The sequence below is a fragment of the Mus caroli genome, unplaced genomic scaffold (genome assembly GCF_978045245.1).
Source record: "Mus caroli unplaced genomic scaffold, Mus_caroli_1 scaffold_4, whole genome shotgun sequence".
Taxonomy (NCBI): Eukaryota; Metazoa; Chordata; class Mammalia; order Rodentia; family Muridae; genus Mus; species Mus caroli.
This window is the reverse complement of record NW_028227259.1, coordinates 9,357,235-9,375,335: the sequence shown is the minus strand read 5'-3', so window position 1 is coordinate 9,375,335 and position 18,101 is coordinate 9,357,235. Positions and strand designations below refer to the sequence as shown.

Below are 18,101 nucleotides of genomic sequence, written 5' to 3'. Positions count from 1 at the left end.
ACGAGTTCAAGGTTATCCCTCCTTTCTCCTTGGTCAGACTTAGAAGACCAGGCTCCTGCTTGATTTAGAGTTGAGTTTCACACAGTATGGAAGGTGAAGATCAACTTGGCGCCTTTTTCATGTGGTAATCCAGTTTGACCAGCACCATTTATTGAAGATGCTGGGTGGCAGTGCTTCTTGTTGCTGTTGTTGTTTTTCCTCCAATATATATTGTTGGCCTCTTTGTAAATGTGTAGACCTATGTGGGTTCTTCAGTTCTATTCCACTGATTAATATGTCCATTTTTATGCCAGTACCATGCCGGTTTTACTATAGATCTATAGTATAACTTGAAATCCAGGCTAGTGATATTTCTAGCTATTCTTTTATTGTTCAGGATTGTTTTGCCTATCCTGTGTCTTTTGTGTTTCCATATGAAATTTAAAAATTTTTTTTCCTTTTGTGTGAAAAGTTGCATTGGAATTTTGATGAAGACTGCATTGAGTCTGTTTGTGCTTTCTGTAGGATGGCCACTTTCACAATATTAACCCTGCCAGTCCATGAGCATGGAGGTGTTCTCACCTTCTGGTGTCTTCTTCAATTTCTTGCCTTAGTGTCTTAAAGTATTTTCATTGTATAAGCCTTTGGTTAGATAACTCTTGAGGCTGTTGTGAATAGAAGTGTTTCCCTGATTTCTTTCTCAGTATGCTCCTTTGACTTGAAGTATCAAGTGTCAGAAATCTGTACTGAAAAGAGCCACTCTAAGAATTCTGCTTAGGAGGAAGCACTGTGGCCTAGAGCAGCACGATGCAGAAGTAGTCCTGGGTCCATTCTGGCCATAGGGCTCTGCATCTCTGCAGTCCCATCCTCTGTCCAATTCTTGATGAACAAGCATCCAACCCAACCCAGGGATCTATGAACATGCAGAGTTCTCAGGTTTTCCTAAAGCAAGATTCCAGACAATGAAGGAAATAGTAAATAGTTCATGCTTTGTCCCACAGAAAAGGATGGATTTGACATGCAGTAGAAGCCAGCTGCTTTTTAAATGTTCGCTAACTCATATAAGTTCGTTCCTGCTTGGGGTTGTCAGATTTAGTAAATAAAAATATCAAAATCACAGTTAAATTTAAATTTAGGCAAGAAAAATATTATGGTCCATGAAATATATCTCATGCTGTATATGAGACATACTTGGGCTGCAAAATTGTTTCCCTGAAATGTACATTTAGCTAGACTTGTTCTATCTTACCCAGCAACTGTGTGCCCTAGTTTATTTACAGCTGTGATTAGTTAACATATAATTCAATGTGAGGTGGAGTTGCATATAGTACTTCAAGTTTATATGACTCCAAAGTGACCAGATCTTATTTATTTTTGTTTGTTTGTTGTTTATAGTTGTCCAGTATACTTTATATGTGAATGCATCTGAATTTCTCTCTCCGGTTCATCTAAACTTTCTCGTCTGTAACAACTCATGTTGTATTTAGTTCGGAGTGATACCTTGAAGTCATCTGCTTTTGTGGTCTCAAAACTCATGAAATGTGTTTGAATTTGTAAATTCTGCTGAACATGGCAGACAGTAAATGACCGATGTTCACATAATGAGACAGATAATTAAACAATAATTAACCCCTCAGGAGAAGTCTAATATTCAAATCCTATAGCAGTGAGAGAACTAAAAGCCAGAAACTAAAATACAAAGAAGCCACCATTCTTATTTTAAAGAAAAAAAAAATCCCTTTTCTTTATGGCCTTGGTTTTAGAAGGAGGAAGGCCTTATTCTAAAAGACCTGAGGAAGAGGAGTTTATATCCCTTCTTGTTTCTGTGGGGTAAGCAGTTAAAGGCCAAAAACACACCTGTCTCGTCAAACCAAGCCTCGTAAAATGCACAGGACAGGGAAAGTGAGGGCACCAGGAAAAATGTGTGTGATTCAGGAAACCAGGGGACGAGTGTCCCTGAGGTAGAAAAGGCAAGAACAAAATGCAGCAAGCAATTTTTCAATAAAGGTGTAAGTAGAAATTACTGCACACAGTCAGTATCCGCAGATATGTGTAAGTATGAAGTGTATATGTGTGAGGCTTCCCAGTTGTCAGAAGTCTGTGATCTCCGCTCACCAGAAAACAAAATCAGAAATAAACCTCAATATAATAACTTGAATGTCTCTTAAACAACTTAAAAGTTTTCACTTTTTTCTTTGGAGTGTTTTTCCTTAAATGTTCTTTCGAATAGACTAGGTTTCCTAGAGAGGCCATGAAGAAATTATAGTATATGACACCTTTATAATATATAATATTTGACCCAGTCCATTATAGTATTTCTATAGTCTGTCAGCGAGGCCAAGCAGAAGACTGGAGGTTAATCATGTAGAAAGCATGACCCTCTGACTTAAGACTAAAGTGCGTATATGTATACATGCTTTTTATCAGATTGGTTTAAATGTTTATAGCATAATTTGCCAAAGAAATATAAGAAAGTGTACTGGTACTTCCTCCTACCTCTCTCTGAACTCCTCGTTGGTAACATAGAGAGAGGGCAGCCTCTGACACTCAGTATTTGTCTGCAATAGACATAGTCCAGAAAGCAGCTCAGTGAGAACAGCCAAGTCCTGGGTCCAGCCCGAAGGGAAGCGTCGTAGGGAGGGAGACTGTAGTGTCTGAGGATGAAAGGCCATAGGTTTACCATCCGGCCCGCCTCCTGGCCTATGCCTCTTTCAGGCCCTTCCGGTTCTGGCATCATAACTGCCAAGGGGTCAGGTGATTATACATCTTCCATAGGAGGAATAATTTTTTAATGACATATGTAGAGACAAGACCCCCACCCCCATAACAGAGAGAGACCACTTTCAGCACTTTTACATCAAAGTCAGAGAAACTCCCAGGACCTGGCAAGTAACTCAGCAGCTTGATGCCATACAGAATAGGGGGAGCAAAGGAAATCTGAATGTTTGGATATTGTAAAAATGTACAAGCCATATATTTTCTCAAAAAAGAACAACTCTCATTGGCAATTTTTTTTTCAAAAGACAAAGAGAATGTTGAGTGGCTTAGCCTCCTTTCACACATCTAAACTTGGGGTTAATGTCTTTGGCGTTTTACAGAATGGTCAAGGGAAACCACGTATGTAGTCTTCAAGTTCTGCCCTCAGTTCTTTTAAAAATGAATGTGGTTAAGTCCTTATAGCCAAATCACACTAACTAGAACTTATTTTAGGGCATAAAAAAAGACCTAGGCACAGAGACAAATGTTAATCTGCCAGGGTGGTGATGACATCTGAATACCGGCTCAGCTGTTCCACAGAAGGCTGTAACACGTGACAAACTACAGTGTCTTCTCTTCTTATGGAAGGGATCATCTTCCCACACTGGACCACTGAGGGATAATTAGCATTTTTGACATACCCGAGTTGGATTGCTTAAGCATCTAGATAATTCTGTGTCCGCGTTTCTGCAGATTTTTCCTGTAAATGGGTCATGGTTGTCAAGTCTTCCCATTTTGGAAGTCTCAGCTTTAAAGATGATAAACATGGTTTGAGGTACAGTCTAAATGACTCACTTTTATTGGACATTTTATTAAACCTCACCTAATATTAATATGAGCAAAACTTATTGAAAGGGAGAAGATATGGTATGAGAAGAAGGTAATTTGGGCATGGCAGATTATGTTTTGGATTATTAGGGGCAGTATATGTCAGTACCAACGCCATTATATTGAAGCATCTTTTCCCTTCCATTTCAAAAACAAACACTGCCCTGCTTGGCATGGTATGTGCTAGCATCGTGGTATAAAGAAAATAGAAACTTGAAACAGAAGGGCATCAGTGGAGAGCAGCAGCATGCAAGATTTAATAAGATCTGAGTCTTTTTAAAATGTATTTATTTATATGTATGTGAGTGATCTGTCTTCACACACACCCAGAAGAGGGAATCAGATCCCATTAGAGATGGCTGTGAGCCACTATGTGGTTGCTGGGAATTGAACTTGGGTCCCCTGGAACAGCAGCCAGCACTCTTAACAACTGAGCCATTTCTCCATCCCATGATCCTGAATCTTCATAGAGATGTATTAATTCTTTTTAAATATAAGAATAACAAATATTTGTTGTTTGTAAAGTACAAAAAATAGGTCCAAAACCTCAGAATTATTTCCTACCCTAAACCAGGGTATTTACCTCTAAAAACTCTAACGTTGTACCTGTCTACTCTCTCCATCTCTCCTGCTCCTGCTGGGTGACAAAGACCCCTAAGCATGACTCAAGGTTGGGGCTTCTGAAGCAGACATTTGCCATTACTACACAACTCTTTTTGCACCTCAGGATTCCCAGCTGCCAAATGAAGAACATTTTCCTTATAGTCTCAGTGACATACTTCCCAAGAGATTCCTTGTGCTCCTTGAAGAAGCCATACAGCCCTCAGAGGGTCTGTGGTGCTCTAAGCTCATTTGAAGTGAAATACAATCCGCATAACACCGTACAATGTGTGCCTGGAAGTGGGATGTGTTTTCAAAGCTCAAATTCTGTTTTCTCTCTTCCAGGTTTCTTTTCTCCATGGAAAACTCCAAAGCCTGTAAGTTGGAATTCCCATGCGTCTTTCTTTATCTCTATCTACTTTTTTATGCCTGTTAAATAAAACAGGGAATTGACCTTAAATGTTCTTCCAGCCCTGAGATTGATCCCAGGGTATCAGAAGAACAGACCCTGTGTGATTTCTGCCCTTTCTTGTCCTCAAATACAGGGAAAAGCCATGTTATTTTCTATAATTATGCCCATTTTTAAATGTTTTATATTCTAAATTTGTATCTTATAGTTGATTTTTAAAAGTATTTTTTTAACTATGACACAAAGGATACTTATGAACAAAATACTAAATATGACCTGTTTCCAATTTCATGTTCTAACAACTTAGTAATAGCTTTTAATGCGTACTTGTTATAATTAATGCTGGTTACATATGGACTGTAAGGTATGATGACCCAGAAGGACACTAACAATATACTCTGAGCCTTCCCAGTCAGAGTATACTGCAGATCACTACTACCAGGATAATGCATATCTGCAGGGTCACCTTTTCCAACCATCCAATACAAGAATAACTCATCTTCTACTTCTATAATTGTCCCCATTACAGTTTCAATATGATGTGACAAAAATACCTTATAAACCTTTTGTTTTCCTTATCACAAATACTATATTGTCATGTAGTCACATTAAATTTTCAAAACAAATGCATACTATCGGGCTGAAGGGCTTGTCCTACAAACTAAATTGGTTTCCAAACATTTGTTTTCATTTTTATTTACATTCTGATGTCTATAGAAAGAAATATATATATGTGTGTGTGTGTGTATGTACTTACATTCTAGCTCTGTATAGATAAGTAATATATCCTGCATATATATTTATATATACATTGTAAACATGACAATCACTTAGAGTAGTGTTTCTAAGTTTCTTCAGACACTGGCGACCTCTGCCATCATCACCTAACCTCTCTGGTTCCATTTTAAAGATGCTGAAACGTTACACCAACATAGGAAATTAGTGACTTCCAATAATGATCTTACAAAACTAGGTTAGCTAAGTGGGCTTGGCAGTTAGAGTCTTCATTTGCCCTAAGGCTGAAACTACAAAGTTGTATTAACACTATAAGAAAATGCCCAAGATAATAACTAGCCTACAAAGAGGAATGTCTTATTTGGGTTCTATTATGATGGCTCCTGTCTATGATTGACTGACCGGGATGCTCAAAGCATGTGTAGCAAGCAGCACCTCGTGGCAAGAATGCTTTTCTCATCACAATCCAGGGAGCAAAGAGAAAAAGGAAGGGCTAGAGCCTTACAGTCCTCTTTAAGAATACACTCCTGGCAAGCTCTCTCTCTCTCCCAAATCCCACTACTTCCCAGACATGATGATCCAGGGGCCAAGTCTTTACTACATGGACATTCAACACCAAACCTATGCCAGTATCAACCACCTATGTTTCCTAAGCCAGGCTGGTTTTCTGGATCTCCTTTTTCTGTGACTTAGAATATGCTACCCTTATAGAATGTCTAAATCCTACAGCTGGACAGATACAGTGGCAAAGCAGGACATGCATATAGTAGATCCTCACTTAGGACTCTGCTCAGCTGGTCTACAGAATACATCAGAGGGAAATCAGGGTGCCTTGAACTTAGTAAATCACTTAGTGATGTATGCAACTTTGAAAGAGGTATTTTTAAGTGCATGACATGAAATGTGGTGTATCTTGCCCGGCTTCTAAATAGTTCCATTCCCAACTCAAATCTGGGCTCTGGGGTTATACACATTTGATTTAACCAGAAACCTTGCAGCCTCATCATAGTGTGACAATTATGCAATCTAGTGATTTCCTTACATGTACTACAGTCACACAAATTATGTCATTTGGCATAATTACAGCATTTGCCATCATTATAGTAATTATGCCCATAGTCAATAATTCCCCAAAAGGCTTTATAGAACCCAACGTACAATTAATCCCGAACCTGTGCATCTTTACAAGAGCTCAGGCCTGGACCTCCAGATTGCAGACTGAGTAAATATGCAAGGCCTTTGATTTGATGTCCTCCACATAGCTACACAAAACTCCTTGGACTAAGATCCATCCAATCAGTTAAAATGTAGACAGACTCTTAAGCATTCTTCCTGGGTTCAAGTGCCGCTGCTTCTCCTTATTGGTTTATGACCTTAAAGTAGCTCCTTAAGACCTCTGCATTTCAAGGACCATATTTGTAAAATGGAAGTAATGCTAACACCCTCTTGTTTGTCGCTGGGGGGATTCTGAGTTAATCCACAGAAAGTGCTTACAATAGTGTTTGAATGCGTTGAGCTCAAACATATAAACATCTATCACTGTGGAAAGCAGATGCCAGTGCACAAACCCTTAGCACGTAAATCACTCCTCAAAATGAATACAATGTGCTAAATTGTTAATTGAAACAAATATACCATACCCACAGTGTCTGGGTTCAGACACCGGTCTTCTAAGTAAGACTAATGACATACTAAGTGAGGAAACTTCCTAATTGAGACCTGGCCTCTGCCTTGGTCTCAGCCACGTGGCACTTAACAAGAAAGATGCTACTCATAATGAGTTCTCCTTGCCTTCATGTGGCAGGATCCCAGTGTATGCTTCAAGGAATCAAACCCAATAATGCCTTCTTTTCCCAGACATACCTAACACAGTACAGGAGTAGGTTCAGCTTGTTAGGTTGTGTTTGTCCTGCTCTCAAAGGGAAGAAAACAAATTGTAGAAATATTTTGTTGGGGGAAAGCCTGTCTCCTTCCTAAGCTCTCTATTTGCTATATACACCCAAGAACCAGAAACTGGGGATAAAGCAACTACCACACTGACCTTCTCTGTTTTATTGGTGGTTGTCTGGGTGTAGACTGTATGTTTTCTCTAGCCACTCATAGTTCTAAGGTATTCATAGTGTCAGGGATTCATTTATTCATTCATTCATTCATTAACCATTCATTAGTTCAAAGAGAGCGAAGTTTCTCCCACACATAGAAAATAACTTCATTTCCATTGTCAATCTCGTGAGATGTTTACAAATCGACCTAGCTATGGTTACTGCTAAGACAAGAGCATCCCAATAAGCCTAGTTATAAGATAAATGTTAGGCAAATAGGACAAACTGAACTACCCAAGGCCAGAAATGCAATGGTACAATGAGGAACACCCATGTCCCTGAGCAATGGGACAAGATCTGAATTCAAGGTACTCATGGGATCTAGAAACCAAGATCTCTTAGAAAGTAAGGTGGAGTCAACAGAACTAACTCTCCAGCCTTAGCACAGGGTATCTCTAAGCCAAGGAAAAGGTTTTCTCAACCCTAAGTAAACTTATTTTGAGGGAGCAGTATAGTAGCTACATGGGGGAGAAGACTCCATGTCTACTTTTCCACAGACATGGATTTTGTACTCTACAGTTTTTAAAGCAACCCTGACAGAGTGACTGGAGGTTTGATGAATGTCATTGCAAGAAGTTATGGATGCTTTACCAGGCATGACCTGGAATTTTGACTAATTTCCCAACCTCTGGGCTATAGAAATTGTAGAATTTGTCAATCTGCCACAGAGAATTTCCCCTGAAATGCCCAAAGCATTATTTTTTCTGTTAGCTTTATGACTGTTTTTTAGAAATACCAATATTTCACCAGAAGCATAGTCCCTTCAGTGGTTATACATGAGTAATATGCACACCAGCAAAACACATGTGGATATTAGAAAACCCCAGCAAAAGATGAAGGGGGGGTACATTTCCTGAAGTCCCATATTGACAAGTGGGATGTTAACCCATCTTAGATCAATTTCTAACGTATTTACTTTTTAGTTTTTATTGTCTTAAGATTAAGAATCAGAACTGAGAAAGTCACAGCTGAAATGTACCCACATGGCACCAAAAAGCAGTCAAACTGATCACTTTTAAAAGCCTTTGAGCACAACTGTGGACTGTGACCTGGTATTTCATAGCAAGGTCACCATAATGGATGAAAAGAAAACTCTCTTCCTATATAAATGTTTCTATTATGTTCGGAATACACATTTTAGCAGAAGATGGCCTAGTCGGCCATTACTGGGAAGAGAGGCCCCTTGGTCTTACAAACTTTATATACCCTGGTACAGGGGAACACCAGAGCCAAGAAGTGGGAGTGGGTGGGTAGGGGAGCAGGGCGGGGAAGGCTACAGGGAACTTTCAGAATAGCATTTGAAATGTAAATAAAGAAAATATCTAATTAAAAAAAAAGAAATACACATTTAAGGGTGTTTACTAAGTAGAAGTAAAATCCCCTGTGAGCATAAATTATATTTGATTTTTTATGATGCTTACAAGATTTGTTCCCAAAGTGATATGGTCTAAACCAAATACCCCTGTTAGAAGTATACGTTGGTTCTGAACAAGATCTGTTGCTGGACCTCAGGTAAGCCAATTATCCTGTCTAGGCTTCTAGAGGTTGTATTTAATGGGAGGCAGCTGAACTCATCCTTGCCAGCTATAAAAAAAAAAAAAAAAAAATCTGAATGAAAGCTTGGGCAGGATCCCATACAGAAAACCATTTAAATCCAGTCTTGCTGAATTGAAATTCAATGATCTACTTGCTTCCAAGTTTACTACGTTTAGTTTCAACTTTGACCCCTACCACAGTTCCAGGAGGGTGGGATGGGCAAAGGGATGGTTACTGTCACCCACAGCATGTCTGGAAAGGACAGGTGTCTGTGGTCACTCACATCCCTCCCAGCCTTCAGAGTATTGGTAACTGACAGGTAGGGACCGGAGTTGGAATTCTGATGAAAATATAGCCGGTGTAAAAACAAGAGCAAGAAAATAGAATAGGAAACAGAAAGCTATATAAACATACCAGTTTTTTTTAATGTCCCTATTTTAATTATGAGTTCATTAATTTACAACTCTCTAAATACCTACTATAGATGGGACCATTATTAACAGTTGGGAGTGGTAAGTGTTGCCGGAGCAGGGAGTAAAGTTGAGGACCATGGCCCAAATGGTTAGGCTGACTCTTCTAGGAAAGGAGGTGTTTATCTGCATCTCGTATCCAGGGATACGAGGGAGGGAGAGAATGCAGATAGAAGGAGAACTAGAGAGAGAGGGTCTGCAAAGCCTTTGAGGCAGGAAAGAGTGCAGGGGAGCCAGGGTAGGACATGAGTAAAGTGAGCTGAACTCACATCCTCATGGGAACTTGGCCTTGATCCTGAGAACGGTCCTGACCCTGCACAGGCAAGGTCTGGGTACAAGAGGCTATCACCATTGCACTTTACACATATTGCCAGCTTTTTAAAGGGAGAGAGACAGGAATCAAGTTTGAAGGAAGAGTTACTGGTCGAATCAAGGTGAAACTAGCAGTAAAAACAGCCTTCATGCTAAAAGGCTGTGTTAGTTCCAGCTTCGTGTATGTCCCATGCTATGGTGCGGATCAGGGGTCACGCATGGCCAATTAGGAAGGAGTTAGCTATAATGCTAACAGAGATATTTTAGGAGAGACCTTACGACACTCACAGTGTATGAGACTTCCTAGAAGACTGCAGGTCATTGGTCCCAGATGGTCCTACACATGCAAATTTTAGGGGAAGCGATGGAATGTTCTAAGAGATGGTTGGCATGTATGTACACAGATGTTAAACGAATATGCATAGGCTACTTAGATTTCTGTTTTAGAGAAGTATAATAGATTGGGACCATCTTACATTAAGACAAGTATTACCCTCTTTCTGAACATATGCACATAAGTTATCTTGGGATAGATGCTATATTTTATAAAGAAAAACAAATCAGAGAAATGAGTTTACCAAAGACCCCTAGCTAATCCATGGCAAGGTTATATAAGCTTGCTTCCGATCCTAGGCACTACTTTTACTTACAGAAATCTGTGTTACATTCTTATATAGAAACAGAAGGGTGTGTACCAAACTCTTCCTGGGGGCAAAAGTCCACAAGGCAAGGAGGTCTTTTGTAAAGGTAACAAGGGAAATAGCCATGCTAAATCCACCGTCGGCCATGTTCTCTGCTCTCCTTTTCTTTTAGATGATGGACCGGTGGGAGAACCAAGGCAGTCCACAAACAAGTTTATCTGCTCCAGCCGTCCCACAGAACCTGCCCTTCCCGCCTGCCCTTCACAGGAGCTCCTTTCCTGATTCAACAGAGGCCTTTGACCCACGGAAGCCTGACCCATATGAGCTCTACGAGAAATCGAGAGCCATTTATGAAAGTAGGCGTAAGTGACAGCCATGAAAAGCAAGGGTACACTGATGGTGGCCGACAGCAGCCTGGGGGATAACTGGGGGCTGAATGATCTGGTGGCGTGATTTTACCTTATGAGGCTCAAAGGTATCTCCAGAGTAAGACAGCTGCTCCTAAGACAGTTGTCCTTCAAGCCTGGCTTCTCTTTTTTGTAATTGCATTTTAAGTGGGAATACTTTTATTTTTATAAGGTACAGCATGAATGTTTCCATACATGCACATATTATAGAACGATCTAATCAGGATAATTAGCATAGCAAAGAAAGGATATCTATAATAAGAACAATTAAAACCCTATCTTTTACCTACGGTTAAATATTTATTATGATTAGCTAACATCTCATTGATGTGTGGCAGAACTTAGTGCCTTCCTAAGTAGTCTCTATACCCATTGATTTCAAGAGCCTATCACTTCTAAAAGTATCTTTGGGGCTTCAGTTGCATTTGCCCCTAATTCCCTGAAGAATGAGGATAGAGTCAGGTTGCTACTTTGGTTCAAGTCACCAAATAAAATAAAGCAATGTTTGGAACTTCTAATCCATTCAGCGAGACCTTGAATCTAGAGCTTAAATTTTATTGTCTTAGAGCCTTGAAGACAGTCGTTGGAGAAGTCCAGGCCTTGAGTAAAATAAAATCATAGGCAAGTCTTTCCATCTCTGAGGCATGAATCAATTCCTTCCCAAAGCAAGGAGAAGCAGGAGCCAATCACTGCTGCCTGAATCTTCTGCTGTCTTTAATGTGCCTTGTCTGTGCGTGTGCTGGCTCTCTATTTGAAGACCGTTGGAATTATTTGGGCTTTTTGTTGTGTCCCTTCCTCTCCTCTATGGAAACTAAATGACACGGGTGTATAAAACATGACACTGAGCTGGGCGTGGTGGCTCACGCCTTTAATCCCAGCACTCAGGAGGCAGAGGCAGGTGGATTTCTGAGTTCTAGGCCAGCCTGGTCTACAAAGTGAGTTCTAGGACAGCCAGGGCTATACAGAGAAACCCTGTGTCGAAAAACCAAAAAACCAAAACCAACCAACCAAACAAACAAAAAAACCCATGACACTGAATAATTACTGGAGAAACAGTAGAGAAATCAAGCGTATTTGAAAGGCCTTGGTCCCCAACGCTTCCTTTGCAGTCTGCTGGCTTCCTTTTCTTCCACCCCCTCCACCAGTAGATGGGTTCTCACTTCATCACATGCATCATGCATGGGAAGTTCTCTGCCCTGTGTGGTCGCAGGGGATCTTGAAGCAGCTTGCTCCTTTGATGAGTTCAGGGGCTGCGAATTATGCACCCAGCTGGTCAAGGGAAAAGCAAACATTACACCTTTCCCCTACCCTCTGTGACAAACAATTCATGGAAGTCATTTTGGTGGCTAGGACAACAGGCCATTGAGAAATCATTTTCATCAGAATGAGCCTGCACATGCACACACTTGTAAATAATCAGTTACATCCAATTTCCTGGGTTTTGTTCTGCCTTCTCTGGATAAATGGACTGAAATATCTTTAGAGGGTTGTGTTCTTCAAGTATCTGCTACAGTCAAGTGAGAGCACAGTGGGCAGTTATAACTGAATGAAGAACGGTGTACATTTGGAAGAAAAAAAAAAACCACAAAACTATCAACCCATCCCTTAATATATTTCTACTTCAACAGTCAAGTATTTATTGAATACTTACTTTGCTCTCGGGACTGTGGCAAGACACCAGAAAAGAACAGTATGCCCTGGTCTAGCAAATCTAATGGGGAGAGAAACAAAGCTGTAAATGAGTGGAAGAAGACCCAATAGATGCTCCTGCTTTCACGAATCAAGCACATCTCAGGACTAAGGGATCATCCCACCGCCTTGGCTTGCTTAATTGCATTCAGGGGCTGTGAGGAGTTGCTTCCTCCTGGTTTTGTACCTTTGTTGGTCATCTTTGTGTGGTTTCCAGACAATGCAAAGCTGGATAATTCCGGACAGAGGCCACGTTTGTATTGTTTCCAGCGTCTTCTGTCTGAGAGTGCCTACCTAAGACATCCGTGCCCTCAGTTTCTCAACAGGAGTTCAACCCTAAAGCAATAAGGATTTCTGTAAGGAGCAACAGCCATTTTATTTCTGTTCGCTGCCCCTCTCTTCCTCCTCTGTAGCATCCTGGATCCGAGCAAAGCAGCCTCCTCAACCTCCTTTCCCATTCCCCACCCCCGCCCCCAGAGAGCTTTTTTATCCCTCTGCTGTAGCAGCAACAACAACAGTCCCTCCCCCAGAGCCCACAGCAGTGCAAAGCCCGCCTGTGTCCATCAACCCTCTAAGGTTTCAAGGTCACAGGCCACGCCTCTCAGGAAGCTCATTTCCTCCCCTCCTAATGCTTCCCTTCCACAGGTTACTTCATAACACTCAGCGGGGTGTGAATGAAACAGGTAATAAAACCTTTGTCCCTGAAGGTGGAGGAGCCCTGTGAGCACAGGCTTTCTGTACTCACTATACAAGCAAACTGCCCAGCACCCTTTGGCTCTCTCTACCTTCCCCATTTCCAAATATTAAAACGTTTCATTCTCTCACATTTTTAAAGTAATACTTTCTTTGGTTTATTTAGACAATCTCACAGAATTGCCCAAGCTAGCTTTACACTGGCAACCTCCCTCCTCCGCTTCCCAAACAGCCATATCACAATGCTATGAAAAACTTAACTAACGATTGGAAAGCCCAGCCTAAGCCTCACCTTCAAACAGGACTTTCAACACAGTGCTCAGGAAGCAGATCAAGCCCAAGTAAAAGTCCAGATTTACAATTTCTCACTGCAAAACCCTTCTTCTGTGCAAATTCCTTTGAATCATGTCCATGAGCTTTAAGTTCAGATCTACTGATTCTTCTGCCTGGAAGATGCTTCCTGAGAGCAAACAGAATGGGGAAAGTTCAGAATAGAATCCTACTCTAATCTGTAAACTTTGACGTTTCCCTGGTTTGGTGCAGATACTAGTAAGCCTTCCTTACAACCCTGCCAGGACATACCAAGATTTTTGTTTTCACACTCCAACTGGGTTGCAGTCTCCAAATAGAAAGACGCCCCTCCCTCCATCAACAAGCCTGGGCTCTACAGAGCTGCAGCATGTTTGGACTCTGTAAAATTGTAAAGAACTATTTGGATTCAAGTCACTGTTCCCCCTGTAAATGATGGAAATTTATCAAATGATGTAAATTCTGCCGTGCCTCATTTGACTCCTAATTAGATTAAGTTGACAGTTTAATGTACGTGTACAGGGCATCTTAATAAAGATGTATTCCTTGGGGAAACTGTGATTTTAAACAAAGAAAGGCAGCCATAGGCTAATAGAGAGCCATGAAGTGGGGCGTGGCACATGGGTAATCTGAGAGGAAGCCTGCACCACCTCTGATCTTCATGAGATGTTCTAAAGTGAGGAGACACCAGAAAAAGGAAAGAAAATAAGAAAAGCCTCTACCCACAGGCAGTAGGGCGGTGCCTTTTATTTGAAAGCACAATGCCCAGAGATGGCCCCCAAAGGATCCGCATCAATCAACAAGAGTATACGAAACACTCAACGTGTGTGTAAAACTCTGCTAGGCACTCAAGAGAGAAAATTCACAAGAACCCATGTCTAAATAGAAAATTAAGGCGAGATACATAGAGAAACAGTTTCTGAGCAAGACTGCCTTGTGGAACACAGTAAATAATAACATGGGGACTTGAATGTGTGCATTGGTACAGCAAAAATAACTACAATGCTGGTAGTTTCTCAGCTTCTGTGTACAGGCCCACCTTGGCCCTTGGATAAGCATGCTATTGTGGCCTTTTCTGATGAACCTCACAAAGGAAGGAACTTTCTTTCCAAGCACAAAAGGAACAACTTAAGTATTCCTAATGTTGGGCCATAAAGGAGGTTTCTAACAGGGAGTGGAAGAGTTATTCCTAAAAACCCTTACTGCTTCATCCCTCCCTACATGTTCTGTATGGATGGTACTAGCCTTGTTCCAACCCCATATTTCCCAATGGACAATGGTTTTTAATAGTGACCAATGAAACCATGTGGGGTAAGAGCACCTGAGAGTTTCCTGGGGTACCCTGGTCTTGATTGTCCTGTTATGGTTATTAATAGTTTCTCTGTCATTCACCAAAGACCATCCTTATTTGAATGATGAATCATATAATTTTCATTTACTATATGGCCTATTCAAGAAATAGCCATCATGGCTAAAGAAAGTGTATTTCTAATATATAGATCCTGACAATAAGTTTTAACATTAAGACTAAGAAAAATACTTTTCCAGTTACTTAGTCAAGTAGTTTATTTAATAAAGTTTTTGCCTCTACAAGTTTTATCTCTAACTAGTCTTAGGATGACTATTTCGGTGGCTTGTCAAACTTTCAGTGAATGTCATGCTCCTGTTCCCATACCTAAAAGTGTAGACATGATTAGATCTTGAATATGGAAAACTTAAATAGAGAAAAACTACATTAGGAAATTTTGCACAGTTAGTATCAGGCCATTGCCATCTGAGTTCTTAACACACTGGCTAAATCCAATTCAACATTGCAATAATCCCTGCACTGAAAGGCACTTAATCTTGCCTGTCTCTGCCCCCCCCCCCCCAGGAAAGATTATATCTAGATACCAACAGATGCCAATCACATCTCTTCCTGCGAGCTAGCAAGGCAGCATGAAGAGCTTTCTAAGGAAAGTGAGTGCTGCTCACTTAGGGCTCTTACAACCTAAGGCTCCAGCCAGTCTAAGGAAGCTTGATTGAGGAAGTGAGAGGCTGATCTCATTACCTCTGTTTTCCTAAGGCCAGGTTTAGTCTAAGAGTTCAGCTTCTCAATATCAAGTCATAGGGAGATTTTTTTTTTTTTTTTTGAGCACACTCCAAAATGTAGCTGAAGCAGAAGAGAGGGTCCAAACTGGAATGATGAATGAAAAGCCCCCTCCCCTGGTACTCTTCCTCACTGCCTGTCCCTTGCTCTGGAGCAGAAATGATTCACCACTGAAGGTGCCCAAACTTTTTATTTTCCTCTTTGCCTTGAACCTTGGTTACTATAAATAACAATTTAAGAAGCTCAACCTGTCCACACTCCTTTGTGATACCACTCAAGAGTATGATCATAAACATGTCAAGGGCTCATCTGTCTGACGACTCCGAAGGCAGAGCATCTTTAAAACAGAAGTGTTCTGAAATTTCTCCAAGAACAGCTCACACCATTGACTTTTCTTTCCAGAAATTAGAAGCCATAATAAGCCACCTGGTTCTCCCTGGCAAAGTAGCAATCAGAAGTACCCACGGGTCAGAAAAGAGCCTAAGGGAGATGCAAATGTTTTCCGGTAGCACACCCAAAATTACATTCTATAACAGATCAAGGTAGGCAAATGTGGCTGCCAGAATATGGCTTCTCCCCTTCCCTTTGGTTGTTCATTATTGAACTGCCCCTTGGTCTGTATAATACACACACAGTTCATATTGTTCCCAGACAAGTACTTATATTTCCTGAGAACAGGCTCCTTCCTTGGTATTTGTGAACAATAGGTGGAGTTTGCAATGCCTCCCATCCTAATCAAAGAGCCATTAGGCAAATGTGTCATCAAAATGACATCATGTACCACAGTACAGTGCCAGAGACTCAGGAAAGTGATGTTGGAGTGGCCACATCACACAATACAGTAGCCTTCCCCAGCACTCAAAATGAGAGCCCTCAAGCACATGTGAGTCGTTCACTTGAGCTGGCCTGACCCCATGACCCCTTCTCCATGGGGTCCAGTGCTTGATCCTGCATACTGGAAAGGACAGCTGTATGGAGGGCTCTCATGCAGGCAGGTATTTAATGCACATAAAAGTGCATCTTGCCACCCAGGGAGCATACTTGCAACCGAACGTGAGCCTTAGCCCTGGTCCACATTGCCTAGACAGTAATGGTGTTCCTCACCCTTAAATTACCTCTTGTACGTGTTCTTCCAAGCACAATCTTATTTTAGTGAACTATTAAAATAAGATGAGATGTTAAAAGTATTAAGACACTCTTACCTGTTACTTAACATCAGAATCATAAGAAGAGAAAAAATATAGCACATTATTATTTTAATACCCTCAACTGTGCTCTAAATGTAAATTTTCTCTGCCTTTTACCACTCTACCCTTGGTGTGATTTATGCTTATGGTTTGACCTGTGGGAGTGGGGTGGGGGACTGCCTTTTAGTTGGCACTTCTAATATATCACTATGCTTTGGTAACGTTTTGGAGAATGAGGTTGATAAATCCATTAAAGCTGTGTTTGCCATTTTTGATACATGGATCTTTTTTGAATACATAGATCTTAATTAGTTCTGAAATGTGATTTCTTTAGGAAGCTATGGAGAAAACTGTGATGCATCTGTATATCTATCAGCTTCCTTTTAAACTAAGAAATCACCATGACATAAGCTAGTAATATAGGCAGCAAGATAAACATGCTACAACACGGCTTCTCGTGTTTGCCGGATTAGATAGAATGGCATGGTTTGTGAACTTATTATATTCAATAATTTAAAGCTTGGTGCCGCTGAATTTAGATGAAGGGTGGAAGAGCAGAAAACTGTGAAAACTGGACCAAAAACTTAGTCCTTATCTGGGAGTTCTTCAGTGTCAAGAGTAGGGTTAGTGCAGGTTCCCGTGTAACGTAAAGTACTTTTATAAATAAATATGAGTCCATCGGGGCTTCAGTAAATGGAATTAGTTGCTAAGTGGCAGGTAAGTCCTAGTGAGATTATGATAACATAAAGTGTCAGGTTTACACTGATAGCACTATCTAGAAGGTAGTAATCTTCCACCCCTGACATGGCTCTATCTTTCTGATGACAGGACATTTCTAATTCAAAATCCTAGGCCACCACAGTAAACATGAAGGCTCTTTAAAAAGAAGCGATCTTACTAGACAGCTTACCTAGCAGGCATGATCCCTGTGCCCCACTGGACAAGATTAGCCCACTATGCAAAAGAACTGAGCTCCAGACTGAAACAACCGAATTAAGTCTTATTGTAACATTTTTTAACTTGTCCTTAAGACACTTGTGTTTATAGTGCTCCCTGTAATACAGCTCTCTATTATAAAGTCATGGTAGCCTACCTAACATTGAGATGTTCTGGGCTACATTGCCCTCAATCTGCTTGAATAGTCTTATGTTGTCCCTCTATAAATTTTAATAAAGAATAATCATATATGTGATTATATATCATAGCTATATAATTAATTACATGACTATGATAATAACATTCTAAAATGTATTCCAACTTAAAACTGACTTACATATTAAACATAAGGAGGAGGGATTTTTTTTTGCAAGAAAACATTGCAATTATTTTATCAACAGTGTGTTTTCTAGCCTAGAAAG

General features: G+C 40.6%; 1 protein-coding gene across 9 annotated transcripts in view; it reads left to right on the top strand.

Moving 5' to 3' along the window:
* Positions 1-18,101, top strand: part of Magi2 (membrane associated guanylate kinase, WW and PDZ domain containing 2) — a 1,489,420-nt gene that overhangs the window by 1,288,666 nt on the left and 182,653 nt on the right. For 7 of the 9 annotated variants that reach the window (XM_021161941.3, XM_021161940.3, XM_085836470.1 and 4 more), the window contains 2 exons: positions 4,510-4,541; positions 10,542-10,731. In XM_021161941.3, coding sequence (XP_021017600.1) covers positions 4,510-4,541; positions 10,542-10,731 — 222 coding nt within the window. The remainder of the gene's footprint in view (positions 1-4,509; positions 4,542-10,541; positions 10,732-18,101) is intronic. The other 2 variants (XM_085836468.1, XM_085836467.1) reach the window with 1 other exon arrangement.